Below are 18,470 nucleotides of genomic sequence, written 5' to 3'. Positions count from 1 at the left end.
TGCCTCCTGAATGTTGGGATTAAAGTACCCTTCCACAGCACATCATTGTGTGTTGAATACAGCAAGGAGAATGATATATAGTAGTGTCAGAATGGAAGGTGGGAAGGGTTTTAATCAATATTCATTCCATTCTGCCTTCACTGTCTCACCTGGTTTAAGTTGTGGGGATGCCAATAGCTTGGCGGTAGACCGCTTGCTTGACATGGAAAGCTCTGAGCTGGATCCCCAGTACCACAAAAAGGAGCAGGTGATAACCGATGAGAAGATAAACCCTGTGCCTGTGAGATTAAATTGCTTAAAATGGCTTTAGAGTGAGTTTCGTGGTACATGCACATCCTCTGTGTCTCGGAACCTCTGGAAAGCATTGGTTTTCATAGAAGCAGAAGTTGCATGTGCTGGATCTGTGTTAGCTCCTCCCACCTTTGCACGTTGCTAGCTAAGTGTGGAATTTCTCAAGTACTGGTGGTACCATCACAGTAAGATCTTGTAGTACATTCCAGGATCTCATGATTCAGGCTCAAGGCAGGAGAAAACTCTTATCTCCTTTAAGTTTTGTGGATTCTCATGTTAAAAATGGGATAATTCCATGCACCATGACCTTTGCTGTACGTTATTTCCAAAAGATCCTGTGCTTTTAAGTTGTCATGAATGTGCATGACGACTTACGTATACAACTACTGAGTGTTCTCTGTGCAGAGAGTTAATATGAATAATTGTATCACAAACTCAATCAGTTCTTTCTCATAGTTAAAAGTTGTCATTACCCAAGGCATGTCTATTTTTGCTACCCAGTTCCTTTGCTTAGTTCATGATTGAAATCTATTCTGTGTTCTGAAGCAGTAGAGACACTTATGTGTAATAATCTGGGGAAGAGAGTTTGACCGAGGCAGGAGCCTAGCCTCCTCCTTTTTAAAGCAGATGCATGAAATGTGCGCCCTAGTGGTAGAGGACACCTTCTCCCTGCCTTCTCACAGAGGCTCAAGATGGCCTGTGCAGCACCACAGAACTGGTAGCTGGAACAGCGTCCAGAGAATGGCTAGAGAGGGAGGGGTTGTCTGGGACCAGAGTGCTATGGATTACAGCCTCACCCTCTGGACCTGGAGGAATTAAAGGATAGCTCTAGGAAGTCCTTGGATGCTTTCTAGACTAGCTCCCAAAAGGAAGTCTGACTTTGACTTGTGCTGTGGCTGTCTATCCTTTGCCTTCCCAGAAGACAACATTCATCACAAGCTAAGGAGATGGCGAGCAAGCATGTTTGCGAGTTCACACCCCAGTGTGGCTGTGGCAGCTTTTATTAGGTAGCTTCCATGTCAGAATTTCTATTATTATGACATTTCAGTTTGGCATTTCAGAATTTCATCCCTGTCCCTTCATGTGTTAAATTTCAATGACTCAGACATCCCACATCAGAACTATGTGAGACACGAAGAAGAAGAAGAGGAAAAAAGGACCGGAGATGGCAGCTTGTCACTTTCCTCAAGGTCCCACTGTCTAGGAAGAGCAAATGCATCTAAGACCAGAGAGGGAACTAGTGCAACCTGCTGCTGCACAGTTTTATTTGGTTACAAAGCAGATCTTGCCAAGGCAGATCCTCGAAGGGTGGTAGGCAAGACATCATAAGTAGGAGGCACTTGGATGCCAGTGGGTTTTTGCATTTTCAGTGTTGTGTTCAGACCCAGAGAATGAGGAGCTCTCTCTACTATCTTACCTCAGAGGGGGAAAATGTCCTTTAGTGTGATCAGCTGGGTTAGGCTAGCCATCTGCTGTGTGGAAAAGGCCAAAGAGGTTTCTGTGAGTTGAATTAGAGATCCCTTCCTCCATATGTGCCTAGCGATGAAAACAAAGAATCAAGTCTGAAGTTTTCAATGTGGGTCTGTCTGCTGGGGCTTGAAGTCCCCTGCTGTGCTGCTTACTTTGGTTCCTTGTCATCATCTTTATCTGTGCTGTGTTACAGAAATGTCATGAGAAGCTCTAAGCTTTCCTGAGCTCTTCCATGTCTGAATGACTTTTTTATTTTATTTTTGAGACAGGCGAGACTTATTTATAGGCACAATCTCAAACCTTATGCAGGTCATTAGGAACGCTTAAGTGTTCATGCCCACTTGCTTTTACACAACATTTATAGAATCAAGTGTCCATATGAAACAGACATGTGTAATGTCAGTCAGTTCAGGTATGAGTGGGTCCAGCAGTTTGGCTCAGACGTACCATAGAGTCAGGAAGTATCTCTCTGTAGGACATCTAAGTCAAGATGTGCAATTACAATGTAAAATTCCCCGGTGCAGAATCAACTATGACCCCTTGCTTTTTTTCCCCTAACCTCAGGAACAAACAGATCTGAGGCAAGAGGGGAGGAAGCACGGCAGCAGTCGTGAGTGTGAGCGCTCAGAAAGTTTCAGCTTTAATTCAGTTTTTTTGGTTGAAACACAGTAGAAGTGTTAGGTTTGGTTTCCCCTGCTCGAAAATAGCACTGCTAAGTTTCTCATTTGGTGAATTTTCGCACAAGTGATAATCACACGTTTCTATAAATTATATTAATTTAACTTATTTCCCTAAACGTTGTTCTGCAGTGTGTAGCACGGATGTTCTCAGATTCTTGGCTGTGTGAGCTTGTTGCAGTTGGAAGAGGAACGGAGACATCTGAGAAGCGTTATCTGGGTGCTGGTGCTGGAGCATCTGATGTCACCTTGTGCTCTGGCTCAGCAGCCTGGACATCCCTCCTTCTGCATTTAGTCTGTGTGCCCTGACCTCTCTGTCTTTGACAGTACTCTAGGATTGGCTTTTGTTTTAGAAAGCATCATTATTATACAAGAATACTTAAGGAATAGTGAACTCCAGTCACCCTGTTTGTTATTAAATCATTTTGTCTGCAGAGGAGTCATAGCTTTAAGTTTAAAAGACAAAGGAAACCTGTATGGGCTGTGTGCAGTGCGTCTCTTCTGGTCGCTAAAATGAGATATTCATGTATATGAGAGCTAATTCATCTCTCCCTTCTTTTCAGAGTATGATTTCATCCATTGTAAATAGCACATACTATGCCAATGTGTCAGCAACCAAGTGCCAGGAGTTTGGGAGATGGTACAAAAAGTATAAGAAGATAAAAGGTAATCTTGGATTTTTTTGTTTTTAAAACTATGTATAGATTCTCAGGTAATGACTTATTAGTTCTTTGCTAATTGTATATTCACATACATACATATGTAAGTATTTTTGAAGGTAAGATTCTTAATATTTCTATCATAAAATTCAACCCTTATTTAGAAAGAGTTGTAAATAAGTATTAGGACCACAAAAGCAATTCTTAGCATAATTTATCAACTTTGTGGTTTCTCCAGTAATACCCTATAAAGGCCAAAATCCATAAGGAAGGAAATTTAAAAGTTTTATTCCATGTTACATAACACCTAGGATTTAACTACTGATTACCAAGTTGGAATGAGCTCCGAAGCATCAGGAAAGCTTTGGTTAGAAACAGGGTTGTGATGTGTTTATTTAATAGAGACAAACCCTGAGTAGTACACCAACCAGGTTTCTGGCAAGTTTGAACTCAGGTCTGGTCTTCAACTTACTAATTACATGAACTTGGTCAAATTTAATTTCGCCAAGATTCAATATCTTCATCTAAAAACTAGAAATGAAAGTATATAGGTTTGTAATTCTGAATCTTCCTAATGCTACCACCCTTTAACACAGTTCCTCATGTTGTGGTGACCCCCAACCATAAGGTTATTTTCATTGCTATCTTATAACTATAATTTTGCTACTATTATGAATCATAAATATCTGATACATAGGATATCGGGTCAACCTACAGATTAAGAACCATTGGTCTCAATCCTTTAGAAGCTATGAGGACTAAACAAGATAATATTGACACAGAATTACTTCTGAGTAACTAGTAGTTAAGATCTACTACTACTACTATACTACTAAATAGTACTACTAAATAGTAGTAGGACCAGAAGTTATATATTACATATGAAATTATATGTAGCCTTGAAAACAGTTCTTTTACATAACAAGTAAGATGCTATTTAGATCAGCTAGCCCTTTATATGAGTATTGTTTTATCTCTACAAACATGTTAACATAAAAGTCCTTTTATTCTGTCTGATTCAGGCAGATGTCCTAGTCTTTGAGGAGATTTGGGGTAATTTTTGTGACACTGATGTTTGAGAACTGCTCTAGTCTATAGTTTGCAAGACTGTGACGCTGTCCATCTGGCTTTATGGTGGTGTTCACAGTCTTGTCAACAACTCACTGCCCCCATTCAAGGGCCATGTGATGATCTGCTGGGTAGGGAGAAGTGAAGGATGAATTCTGTTTTATTGCTTACAGGCTTCCTCAGGGGAGACAGGCTATGTATCAAAGCAATACTTCTGGCTACTGAGTGTCTGAGAGCTTGGTTACAAGATTGCCCTTGAGCAAATGAGCTTTTGGATTCATCAGCCACACAATTTAGATCAAGAAAAGGGGGGGGGGATTTTATGCTAAATATACGATGTAAAAGGAAGTAAAAATCTTGAGCTATCCAGAAGTTAAGTGTACTGAAAACTGAATTAAAATTGATTTCTTTTCAACATATTCTCAAATTCTTTTAAGTCCTTTTTATTCTGTTAGGGTATTTGTTTTTCAATATTAATACTTACTCCCATGTAAGAGAAGGTAAATAACTCCTCACTACATGATGTGATGGTGTGGCTTAGAAGGCTTTCTTTTCTTTAAGTGTCTTCTACAAGTTTTCTTTTTAAAATTGGATTGTTAAAATGCTTGAATATACCTTGTTTGACTAAAAAAAAAAAATCAAAAAAATCATGCGGCTTCAAGGTCGTTTGCTGATCACGTTTACCTGCTATTGTAAATCAAAAGAAGAGCATGTGTTCTTTTATATGCTGGACTGTAATTATTCCAGATTCTGGAAGCCTGGGAACTCTATCGAAGTCACAACCCCCCCCCCTCTGTGTGTGTGTGTGTGTGTGTGTGTGTGTGTGTGTGTGTGCGCGCGCGCGTATGTTGTCTACTCTTTCAGAGATTGGATTCTTTAAGCTGTATTTTTCAAGATAGTAAATGCACAGTTAAATCTTTAAGTGCCATAAAAGCAGATTAAGGCCTTGACTTCATTCAGTAGGTCAAGGATCTACACCTGAAGGAGCTGTCAGACACTGTGTACACATATTCAAAGAGCTAGTCATTGCTGCTGTAAAGTGTGTGTATATCTGTGTGTGTGTGTGTGTGTGTGTGTGTGTGTGTGTGTGTGTGTGTGTGTGTGTGTCAGTAGGAGGAAAAAAGGGAAGGTTAAGGTTTGTGTGAAGTAAACACAAGCTGCCATCAAACAGTTCAAGTGTTGTTGATTCATCAGCCCAGGAAGTGGGAGGAACAACAGAGAATGCATGGCAGGTATAATGGTGTGCAGAAACCAACACTGAGAGGATGTTTTGTTAACTTTCTACCCTCAGGAAACAGAAGTGTTGGGCCTAGCTGGTTCTTTTCATTTGATAGAGGCTTCTTGCTAAGGATGGGTATTGCAGGAGATTCCTGTCTAGATCCATTTCTCATGGAAGCATCATGGTTTGCTTTCTAACATTTGCTGGTGACCATGCCTTTTCAAAATGTACAGAAGTAATGACATTCAAATCTGGAAGTCTATAGCAGCCAGAGAAGCTGGTACCTCCGCCTGCTTCCCGAGAAGGCAGAAGTCTGAGAGGCACTTACCTCCTGGTCAAGTCACGGAGTCACCAGTATACATCTACCATGGCCTATGTTAGCTGCAGAAGGAAATTTGCAGCCAGCTTACCGATGTCCTAAACAAAATGCAGGCTCCATCCTTAAATATGTTTCCTATTATCTGCTAATGTCTGTTTTAATAAAACAGTGGGAACTAAATGGTTGCTTCTTAATCAAAACCATAATTTCCTAAACGTAAGCTATGTGATTCTGTTACAAATTGCCACATCTAGATCTCCCAGGTCAATTCTTTTTTTCTATTCTCATAGAAATAAATAAACAGTAAAATAATTATATACTCTAAAGATCAAAGCAAAATAAGATTCAAACCTGGCAAAAATAAGAGTCTACGGGAAAGATTAAAAAAAAAGAGAAAGATCAGATGGCAAATTCTATAGTTAATACTTAAATAAATATAAGAAAAAGGAACAATCAATAATTTGATATCATTAAAAACAGATGTAAAAACTATAGACAAATGGAATTGTCTAACTTTTGAAGTAAACATTTTAATGTGCATTTTTTGAATTTGTTGTTGCTGTATCTAAACTATTTACACATACTCTTTAAAAAGTCCTAAATTGGTTTGGCTTAGCTTGTTGACTTTATTTTCCCCAGTGATCACAGAAGACCTTGCTCTGTTTACCTTTTTGCTTCAATTTCAAAGACAATCAAGGTTGACAGGGACATATTTGAGTTAACAATGAGGAAACAGTTTGTATACTCTGGTTTCAATGTCCTACTGTGAACCTAGTCCCAGGACTTTCTGCTCCCAAGGAACGTGGGGTGGTGGGTGGCATGTTAGGTTGGTCTGTACCTCTTTTTAAAACTTGCCATTCAGCTCACCCTGTCTAGGCTAGATTTTCAAGAGCACTCAACTCCTCTGTGTAAGGAACATGGTGTACTTTTATCCAAAAGGAAAGCAAATAGCCATTCAGTGTTTAGGTGTTATATTAGTGTGGGCAATGAGATAATCCATAGTCACCTAGATGTGTTTGGGTTCCTGTATAATCATTTTCAAGGCTTGGGGATTTACTCATGGATATCATCTTCATAGTTGTTTTGTAAAAAATTAGCCTTTAATCAAACTGTTTTTTGTAAGAACTCCAGATATGAACTTACTCCATAATTTTTATGAAGCCAAGTGGCAGTTGTATTTGCAGTGCAGCCGATTCCATTCTCATACATTCACAGGGTGCATAGGAAAGGTGAGGAAGTGGGCCAAGTGAGACATTCACATTGGTTCTGAGTGGATCCTTGATTAGTGAATTCAAATAGCTTCATATCTAAAATATTGTTACTAAAACCTCAAATTAACTATCTTTGCTGGAATTCATCTCAAATATTTAATGTGTCTCAAGAAGTGAGGGGTCATTTAAAGTTCATACAAATACTGGTGGCTATTACAAAATTATTTATGTCATAGAATAATACCACCAGAATGAATGGACCAAACCAAACCCTGCATTTTGGTTAGGGTCAAAAATCATCCCCATCACTTTCCTGAATCATTGCTTAAAACACTCTTGATTGCTAGTTTTCTTAATTTTATTTGTTTATTTGAGTCTGTTTAGAAAAATATTGCAAAGCTGGGAGAAAAGATTTTTAAAACCAGTGTTACTTCCTTGAGTCTGGTTGATTCTAGTAATCAGTATTTTATCTGACCCCATCTAATCTACTCTTGCAAGATCAAACGTCCAGGCCAGCAAGCAGATAGTAAACAAAGCATGTGAAGGGTTTCAGTAAACACAAAGATTAGATGTTGAATGAAAATTAAACTCCTTGAACTAGTCCTCTGTACTAAAGTGGTTAAGTGGGTTGTGATTAAAAGAAATAAGTAATTATGATCATTATAGCCAAAATGATATAATGTTACCACATTTAAAGCACCTCTTGTACCCAGAAATGATTGTGTCATTTACAGAGTGGTGCCTCAGAGTTGAATAGAGAAATCAGTGCCTCCTGACCTGGTTCTTTAAGGCGCCCCTTGCTTCGCCACCGTGGTATCGGTGGTCAGGACAATGCCTTTAATCAACTCTCTGTCCTCCTGCCTCTGCTGCTGTTTAGCTCTGATGAGGTGAAAGGAACTTAGTTTTTTCTACCTGATTCTTCTTAGTTATAAAAGGAATTTGCTTTCACCTTCAGGTCTAAGTGAAGGTACCTTGCAAGGAAGCCTATATTATCCCCTTTTGAAAGTAATGCCAACATCAAGCCCTTTGAATTTGGGGTAAATATTGGATCCGTGAGACTAGAAGCAGCACTTATACAAGCAGCCATTTCTATCTTGCTGGTTTTCAGGCTTCTCGAAGAGCCTTGTGCACTTTTGCTGTGGCCTTTGCTGATGTGAATGTCTCAGTCACCTTAGCTGCTTGCTGGTCCAATCAGCAGTATATGGGAGTGTCATGAAGCAAAAGAATGGTGTGTAAGGTGTGTGTTCTGGGTGCTTGGCCCTCATCAGCTAATTCCTTCCTTGGATCATGTTAGCTGTGCTGGTAGTTGCTTACTTTTGGCTTGGATGTACTTATTCATGAGTGTTTAAAGAACTATAAATAATTGTTCTTAATAACATAATTTGATGGAGTAAAACAACCAACTTTTCTCCTATTTAATACCATTTAAAATGTATTTTTAAAAAGATAGGTTTCTGTTTTCTTAGCTACCGATTTTCTATCCATCCATCCATCCATCCATCCATCCATCCATCCATCCATCCAGGATAGTTACAATCTGATAAACTAAGCTCCTGGTTCCTAAGAGTCTGTAATATATACAAAGCAATTATTAGTACAATATGTGTTTTAACATTTGAAAATGAGGTAGAACATCTCTCTTACATAACTGGGAGGATTCTAGTGGTAGGACGATCACAGGGACCATTACATAGGTCTTCTGTGCCCAAAAGAGGAAGACAGGAAGGGGCAGGGGTTTGGGGAAGCACCCTGTTGATCTGAAGACCCCCTGGGAGGCTCTATTTCCTGAGGCCCTGCCTTTCCTATAGCACTGCCTTAAGCACTGCCTTAGGGGACCAGTACTCAGGCCTCTGAGGACATTTGGGATTCAAACTAGGCAGTCATGAACGAGAAGAGAGAAAGTAGCTGGAGTGGCACTGCATTGGGGTGGTGTCAGCCACTGGTGATGACAGAATTTTGGGGACCATTTATTATGGATGGCATTTGTCTATAACTTGGGCATTATGGCGAAGAAAACAGAGCTCACATATTATGGGACTTTGGAAGTTCAGATGTAACAGTTTGAGGAACCACTGAAGGTTTTTCAGCAAAAGTATAATATAAGAATGGTTTTAAAATATTCTTCCAGAGAGCTGGGTATGGCGAGTCAGGCCTAAAGTTCTGCCAGGTGTGTGCATGTCAGGAAGGAGGAGAGTGTGAGGAGGAGGCATGGCCCACTCACCTGGAAGTAACGGGATCATACTGAATCTCTAATAGTAATCTATGGTCACAAGAGGCATGATACCTGGGGTTTGTGGGGCAGTGGTGAGAAAGACAGGAAGCCACCAACCTGAGTGGCAGAGCATCAGTAAGGCATGGCAAGAGTAGATAGCAGGCTGGAAAAAGAACAAGGAATTAAGTCATCATCTAAGCTTCAGAACTTAGTGGCTCTTGGACCTCCTCCTCCTCTTCCTCTTCCTCTTCTTTCTCTTCCTCATCTTCCTTCTTCAGTAAATTTTTATCTTTTAAAAGAATAATATAATTGCATTTCCCCCCTTCCCTGTCCTTTCTTCAGCCCCCACCATGAACCTACTCTTGACATTTCTCAAGCCAGCACATGAGAATCAGAGACCTGCTTTGATTTCTTGATCAGTTGCACAAGATTGCTGCCTAACCAGGTGATTCCTCAGGGGATTCACAAGGTCAAAAATGGAGATGCACTTGCTGGAAGCCCTTACCTAAAGGTGCTCTGTGAGATTCCAGTGCTGAAATCTCATTGCCTCATGAGGGACGGTTCTTCAGCCTGCTACTTGCTCCACTGATGTTGATCTTCATTCTGCCTTTTTCAAGAACTCAACTTTTTCTGAATTCCTAAAGGAATTTCCATGAATCTAGAGCAGTGGTTCTCAACCTTCCTTAATGTTGTGACCCATTAACATAGTTCTTGTGATGACTCCCAATCACAAAACTGTTTTCCTTGTTACCTCATAACTATAATTTTGATACTATATAAATCTTAATATAAATATCTGATATCCAGCCCCCAAAGGTGTTCCAACCCACAGGTTGAGAACCACTAATGTAGAGTTATCTCTGGAGTATAGGTCCTAGATTCTGGTTTAGCCTCCTTCTAGGAAAAACACTCTTTGAAAAAGCATGCAGCCAAAGGAGAAGGTTATGGGCACACATCCTGGAGTCTCCTCAGTCTATTGAGCATGAGGTGTTGTATATTATAAGGACTTCATATTAATAGGTGGAATGTAGATCAACTTACTTGAATTCACATAGTTTTGACTTGGCAGGCATCATATTGCAGTTAACCTTATTTCTTATGTTAATCTCTCAGTTAAGTGAAAAAAAGAAAGATGAAAATTTTGTTTAATTCATACAGCTAATATCCTTAAGAAGCTAATACTCTATCAAAATAATCCTTTCCTTTCTCATTAATTAGTTATTGAACTAAAGAGTTAATAACGGCCAATTATTCTGAAAAGAATAATTGCAACTTTACTGACTATAAATTGGAAATTGTTCACACAAAGGAAAAAAAATACCTCTTTCAAGTTTTTTTTTACAGCTAGTTTAATATTTTTCCAAAAAGCAATGGTTTATAACATTTATGCTTCATACAATCAGGGAGACTGGTGTTTTGAAAGGAATGGATCAGGAGTGATTATCTCCTTTAACTTTTCCAAATAGGTTGAATTAAAGAATTAACATGTATGGAGTGCTAAATGGATGAGGCAGGCTCTAAATATTACTGTTAAGTTTCTGCAAGTATGGCCTTTTTTGCATCATGTGCTGAATTTACTTTAAAATTATAGCCTAGATTTAAAAGCAAGAGTGTGGGCATCATTAGATGTAAGCAGTTTTCATCTGTACTTAGAGAACATTCGAAATGATCCATGTGGGGGAGGGAGAGGGGAACCAGGAAAGGGGGTAACATTTGAAATGTAAATAAGGAAAAGATCTAATCTATCTATCTATCTAGAGAGAAAGTGTGTATATATATATATATATATATATATATATATATATATATATATATATATATATATGAAATGATTGATGTTATCAAACTGCTTGGAACCAGGGCAATTGTGTCACCAGAGAGTGGGGCTGTGGGGCAGTAAAGTGGACAGTGGTCACTTTTTCCATGGAGCTTAATGGATCCTGTGAGCTTTCATTGCCAAGGAAACAGAGGTGTCCATATCCCGGTTGTTTTATAGTGGATGCCTGTGTTCTATAGATCTTAATATGATGGAGAAAGGAAGCTGATAATAAGTGGAAAATCCACCTAAGGAACCCAGTCACATGATATTACCACAGCGCCGGCTGGTACTCCTCACTTGTGGGGCTGTTTTATTGGGAGTTAACAAGTTGGCTCTGAATGTCTTGCTTTAGGCAGAGACTTTGCAGGCAAATCCCCAACCCAGAGACAAAGTCTCTGTAACAAATTTAGAGAAAAAAAATCTGTATTTTGGTAGACGTAAGAGACTTAGCATCCCTACACCCACACGCCTCTGGCTCTTTCAGTCTCCTAAATCTTTTCTTTAATTATATTTAGTGAACTCTAGTTGTTTGTTTCAATGGTGTGGGACTGATACCTGATAGATGCAGGCCTCGTTGTGTCTGTGTTGAATTAACAGAAACTGACTTTCAAATAATACATTGACTTTTATTTACAGTTATTGAGCAGAAGACAATAAATCAGAAATACTTCATAGGTGGGAATATTCAATATAGTCCCATGGGATGCTGTTTTACTTTGTTATGTTTACATTTTTAAGAACTACATACAGCAAAAGACTTCAGGGAGACAATGAAGTTGTTAATGTATATTCCAGCTCAGAGAGAGGAGCCAAAATAAATACTGGATTTAACCATATGTAATTACCATTTTGGAGGGCCGAAACAGTTGACTGATTGCCTACTTCATGACATTCGGTCTGACATAAATGCACTCTGATTGCTTGGGACCTTAAGGTATTTGTTAACATGTCATGTATGTGAAACACATTTAATTTACTGTTGACTGTTTCAACTAAACACCTTCACCTTCTACATACAAAATTTACCAATGGTACTCAATTGGTTTTTTTCTCCCTGGGTCATTCACATCTCTCATTGAGTGGATGGCATTCTAGGCTGATGTCATTTATATTGGAACAAAGCTCTTTTGACTGCAAGAAAAATAAAATAATGGGGTTATAATCATGGATTTTTCTTTACTATTAGTGAGCAGATGAATTGCCAATGAAAATAGACATTGAAAGGAGTTTTTATTTTTAAATAGAAAGACACTTTTCAGTCATAGACTGGTATTCTAAGCATCTATGTACCAAGTGGTTAATTTATCTGAAGCAAAAGAAGAGATGGATTTTTTTAAATTTAAAATCATTTGGTACTGTATATCTAAGGACTGGCATGAGTCTTGTCACACAATAATTAATAAGTATTTTTATCTGAACTGAAACAAATAAGAAAACATAAAGATTAGCTGATTCAGCTATTGTTTCTTTCTTTCTTTTTTTTTTTTTTTGATTAAATTTTTCAAGCTGTGTCACTTCAGAAAGATTTGCATAGCACATTGTAGAGAAGCATCAGGCAGGACCCTTGTTACTTACATAACTCACCCAGCCACCAAGTCACTTGTATATACTTTCAAAAGCAGGATTGGCACAAGGTCCTAATCCTAACCCTGACACTAGTAGTGTGTGTGTGCCAGCTTAGGCAGTATATAGCTCCAGCAGCAGACCATGGACACCAGAAGCCTGGAAAATCTTTTCAATTTCATTAACCTTTCTACTTTTGCATTTTCTTTTTTCCTCTCTCCCTCCCTCCTTTTCTTCTTCTTCCTTTTTTTTTTTTTTTTTTTTTTTTTTTTTTTTTTTTTTTTTTGAGACAGGGTTTCTCTATGTAATAGCCCTGGTTGTTCTGTCCTCACTTTGTAGACCAGGCTGGCTTTGAACTCAGAGAGTGTCAGGTGTGCTGGAATTAAAGGTGTGTGTACCTAGCCTACTTTGGATTTTCTGAGCTTCACCTTCATAAATGAACTGTTTATATCTGGGTCACCCAGTAGTGGGAATTAAGCAACAGGGTTGAGATCTGGATTATACCATAGCTATAGTATAGATGGCAGGCTCGCTTCAGCTATGATGTAGACAGCAGGCTTGCTGGTACCTGAGATACTAACACATTTTTCAAGAGTTGCCTTGACTTTACAGATAAGAACATTTCTGTGCCTAAGGCATCTTGTTTCTGAATGAAACTTATTAAAGAACCAGCAAGATGGCTCAGAGGCTAAGGCCAAACTTGAGGATCTGAGGTTAGTCTCCAGCAACCACATGCATGGTACAAGGAGAGAACTGACCCCTGTAAGCTGTCCTTTGACTTCCACATGCATGCCTTGCTGTCCTCCAAGTCAATAAATAAATCTAATAATTCAAAGAAAAAGAGAAGCCCATCTAAACCACTTGCAAAACGTTGAGGCAATGAGCCCCATCACTTCAAGTTAAGCAAAGAAGGTGGGGGAAGGGGACCCAACCCAACGAAGACTCATTTTTATTGCCTACATGATTTTTAAATTTTACTTAATATGCTAGAACCAATAGCTCCTATTTGGAATATTTTCTGTATCTGAAAGCTATTTGACCTTGATCACATTTTTTCTAACTTAGTTTTTAACAAGGTCATAACCTACAATATTGCTATTGGGGTTTAGGGTGATGGGTCAGAGAACTTGGGGTAAAGGGTTAGTTGGTGCTTGCTAGCGCTATCTTTCTCTGTTTTACACTCAGGCTTTGGGTAGCAATTTAAAATGATTGATTTGGTTGGCAGTGCCTCTAACAAGGTGCCCAAAGCAAACCCAAACCCATGCCTGTCTTACCTCTCTAGAACCACTTGCAGAGAGTGATGGAGGGTTTAAAGGGGCATTGAGAAGTTCTGTTTATCTATTTGCTTTCCCCCTATATTCTTTTACCCAGGGTTTCCAGATGAGGTTCTGGGGAATTCTAGAATGTTATCTTATTAAGTAATCCATTAGCACTTACTCATGGTAATCTGTTTACATTTGCATAAGCATCCTAATGGCTTAAAGAAAAATCCACAAGCCAGAGATTCTGGAAGTTTCTCAATGCAAAGCCTTTTATCCAGTTTGCTGCTTTATACCCATTATAATAACTATGGATGGACTCTAGGGATGATTTCACAAAGCAACTGTGTTAGACCTGCATTAAAATACTGATCAAGTTTTGGTCTCATATTCATGGTAACCCTTCTGCCTCAGCCTTCTGAGTGCTGGGGTTGCAGGTGTAAATCACCATGTTGAGAGAATTAGAATATCTATAATTTCCTTCCTAGTCTACTAAAAAGAAAACAAACAAGCAAACAAGCAAACAAAAAACCCCAACAACCTAACCCCAAGCCATTGAGCAGAGAATGACTTTATTGACTTTAGCGACTACTCCAGGGTGCCGTCCTTCCATCTGTTGGTTGGTACAAATATAGCATATATGCAAGTCAAGCAGGTTTATTGCTTCTCATTTGAAGATTTGAAGCTTACATGTATTTGTATTGCATTTCTGTGAAATTTATTGTTTTAAAAGTTTACATTTATCCTTGTGTGCCTGGGTGTGCCTGGGTGTGCATGTGGAAATTGGAGGACAGTGTGCTGTCAATCATTTCTCTTCTACCATATGGACCCAAGGGACTGAACTCATATTGTCAGGCTCAGAGGTAGGCACCCTCATCCACTGAGCCTTCTTACCAGCCCTATAAATTTGGTCATATAATTGTGGGTTTTATCATTTTATCCAATGTCTGTCTTTCTACCTTCCCATTCAAAGGTTTCAGTATGAACTCCGCTGTTAAGAGACAGGATCTTTTGCTGTACAGGCCATCTTTTCTATATATAGCTAGCGTGACTCTGAACTTCTGTTCTTCGTATTCCCATTTTCCAAGGGCTTGGATTACAGGTGTGTACCGCTCCCACTCCCAGCTCAGCGTAAGAATGGTTAATGCTCATTTGGAGAAACTGAGTACTAATGTATGTGTCATGATTCCATTTGATAATAAATTAAAGTAAAGGAATAATTTTCAAAATTGATACGCTGTGATACAGTTATGAACACAAAAGAATGACAGAGGTTCTTCAGGTGAGAATGACAGAGGTTCTTCAGGTGAGAATGACAGAGGTTCTTCAGGTGAGAATGACAGATGTTCTTCAGGTGAGAATGACAGAGGTTCTTCAGGTGAGAATGACAGAGGTTCTTCAGGTGAGAATGACGGAGGTTCTTCAGGTGAGAGTGACGGAGGTTCTTCAGGTGAGAGTGACGGAGGTTCTTCAGGTGAGAGTGACGGAGGTTCTTCAGGTGAGCTTTTGGGAAACAGAAGACATTGGTTAGCAGGTCCTAATTTTTAAAAATGTGGACTAAGAAGGTTTATGTGTTAATCACAATTTTATAAATATTTTCTGAAATTTATATTAACTTAACAAAAATCTTAATAATGTTGTACTTCTAAATTTTACTCCTAGAATTTTGAGATAAAAGTTTTCTTAAGGTAAGAATGAGTATAGGCCTGGAAAAATGGCTCAGAGCCTAAGAACACTGGCTGTTCTGCTAGAGGACCCAGGTTTGATTCCTGGCACCCATGTAGTAACTAACAATGGTCTGAAACTCCAGTTTCGGGCCATCCAAAGTCCTCTTCTGGCCTTTGCAGGCACCAGGCATTCATAATGTACACAGAGATAAATGCAGGTAAAACACTCATATACATAAAATAAAAATAAATAAGCCTTTAAAAATAAAACAATAACAAAAAACAGAATTAGGTCCATGGAATCTTCTATTTGTAAAGGTACTCCAGCCAATTCAATTATATGTGTATGTGTGTGTGTGTGTGTGTATATATATATATATATATATATATATATATATATATATATTCTGCTTGAATATAGTTTTTAAATACCAGGTTCATTCAATGTTTCTTCATAATATAAGGATCATTGAAAATAAAAGTATCAGGAAATTTTGAATGTTTACATAAATTTGAAATATAATTATAGTTCAGTAAAAAATCATAGCTTTTCTCTTAAGGATTAATGAAAAATGGAATCTAGCAATCACTAGATTGTAGGAGCTAGCAACAGCAAATTCAAGCACAGATTATATGACATCACCATTTTATACTCATATTAAGATACTTCAAAGCAGAGATGACATGGCATATTGGTTCTCAAGCTTAGGTTACTTACAAATCATTAGAATCTTGACACACATAAGAACCCTAAGAGATTCTGACTCTGTACCCATAACTGTTTCTAAACATCTTTCAGTGTGCCATGTATACCAAAGGATCTGAATTGGAATATCTGCTGACCCACAGACCTATACTGTGTGTAGATGTTGGGGGGCATTAGCTCAGTCTTCATCACCCTGGTTCATGGCAGGAGACAATCACTTTAAATATGAAAAATTCCGGCATAGGAAAGTGGTCACACACCCGCCAAATTGGTGTGTCTGTAAATAGGATTCAATTGAATAGGATTCAATCCTGGCCTGTGGCTTTGAAGTCTCTGTTTAGAACCATTATGACACACCACAGTCACAACATCTGGAAAGATTTTATGTAAAATTTCAATAAAATGATTAAGGTGCCAGAATATTGGCATATAAGCACTTGTGTTCTCCCTTCTCGCTCTCCATATATATGTATGTACATATATGCACATATATATTCTATATGCATAATCTGTATGTAAATATTTTCTAATAATCTATTATATACTTTAACCCTATCATATAGCCAGAAAACTATTTGTTGATGTCCCTCTGCCAATTAAAAGTGGATTTTCAAGTTTGGCAGTCATGGTGCATGCCTTTAATCCTGGAGTTCAAGGGCAGCCTGGTCTACAAAACCAGTTCCAGGACATTCAGGGCTGCACCGAGAAACCCTGTCTTGAAAGAAAAAGAGGGGAAATAAAGGCCAATTCCTGGCTATGTTTTCTGGCTATATGGTGTGGTTGCTTGGAGTTAGCCATAACTGGGGGATTGTCTTTGCTCATAATATGGGTAAACTCTGAGGAGAGCATATCGTCCTGTGCTCTGAGGTGGACATCAGCGCTGGGGTCTTTGTAAGGCTTCTGCAGGCACGGGCTGTAATAACACTGTTAAATGATGTTCAGTTGCACTGGCCCCTGCTCTGCAGTTCTTCTCTGGGACCGCAGGGCTCTCAGAAACCAGAGGACCTCTGTCTGGTCTGATCCCTGAGCTAGAAAGAAGGAAGGCTTTTGGCCGTGCCTTCCTGAGGCCTGGGGGAGTGAGGAAAAGCCTTGCAGGAAGGAGACACAAAGGCCTTTGGTCTTCTGTACAGCAGCTCTCCAGTCTGATCGTGCCTGGGACCCGCAGCCACTTTACCCTCCAGCAGCTCTCTGTGGTATCTGGGCTCCACACTGCCTGTGCACAGTGCGAACGCTGGTGTGGCTCCAGTTTCAAATCTTTGAAGCATTTGTGTTTTAATGTCTCCTGAGTGTTTTCTGTTGTGAATGCATTCACCCCTGTCAGAGGCCACACTGCTTTCTGTCCTCGCTTCCTTCAGGGTTTCTGATCTCCTGATTCAGGGGTTCAGCTTCACAAGAACTCCCTGAACCTTATAGATGAAACAGCGGTGTTCAGCCAGCTTAAGACGAACATGAAGTAAATAGGCAGAAATGAAAGGGTGCAGTGTGAATTAAAATCACTTAGAAAAGGGGTGGAGGAAAAGAAAAAGAAAAATGGGAAGATAGGAAAGAAGAAAAGATGTGGAGAAGGAACGAGAGAGAGGAAAAGAAATGACTTTTTTTTGCATGTACTTATGTAGCATGCAAGAGACCCAGGGTTTCATCCCCAGGAGGCCATTCCTTTCCCACTCTGAAAAAAAAAAGTAGCTCATGGAAATAAGCAAAAAACTCTTCAAAAGAGGACAATCTGTGCCAGGTCCCTGCTTACACACATGCATCCTGGTTGACGGTAGTAGAAGAGACTGCCGATGTGCATTTGACTCTCATCTTGTTGCTTTTGATATTTAGAGGTAGAAAACCTGGATTTTATTGATAAAGCTGTCAGGAGCTGATAAACCCAAGAGTATCTCTAGTAATTGACAAAATTAAAATAGAAAAAATAAAAAAAAATCAGACATTTTGTTTGTCTTTTATTGTATTTTGAAAATGAAGCTAATTGCCAACAAATAGAAATCCGAAGTCATTAGGTAAAAGTCAGTTTTCATAAAAGTCAGAAAAAAAAAAGAGGAAAATACCCAACATGCATCTTGGATAGATTTTCTGCCCCTCTGCAACGACCCTTCCCTGGTTAGCGATGGCCAATACTGATGTGTGCAACCCTTCCTCATTACTGGATAAATGACACTGACACTTCTTCTTCTTCTTCTTCTTCTTCTTCTTCTTCTTCTTCTTCTTCTTCTTCTTCTTCTTCTTCTTCTTCTTCTTCTCCTTCTCCTTCTCCTTCTCCTTCTCCTTCTCCTTCTCCTTCTCCTTCTCCTTCTCCTTCTCCTTCTCCTTCTCCTTCTCCTTCTCCT

At 39.1% G+C, this 18,470-nt stretch overlaps 1 protein-coding gene across 5 annotated transcripts in view; it reads left to right on the top strand.

Moving 5' to 3' along the window:
• Satb2 (SATB homeobox 2) overlaps positions 1–18,470 on the top strand; it is a 179,284-nt gene that overhangs the window by 83,455 nt on the left and 77,359 nt on the right. For all 5 annotated transcript variants that reach the window (XM_021197607.2, XM_029538578.1, XM_021197606.2 and 2 more), the window contains one exon: positions 3,002–3,104. In XM_021197607.2, coding sequence (XP_021053266.1) covers positions 3,002–3,104 — 103 coding nt within the window. The remainder of the gene's footprint in view (positions 1–3,001; positions 3,105–18,470) is intronic.

This window comes from Mus pahari, chromosome 5, assembly GCF_900095145.1.
Source record: "Mus pahari chromosome 5, PAHARI_EIJ_v1.1, whole genome shotgun sequence".
Taxonomy (NCBI): domain Eukaryota; kingdom Metazoa; phylum Chordata; class Mammalia; order Rodentia; family Muridae; genus Mus; species Mus pahari.
Note: the sequence above shows the minus strand (reverse complement) of the source record. Positions and strands in the feature narration are given on the sequence as shown.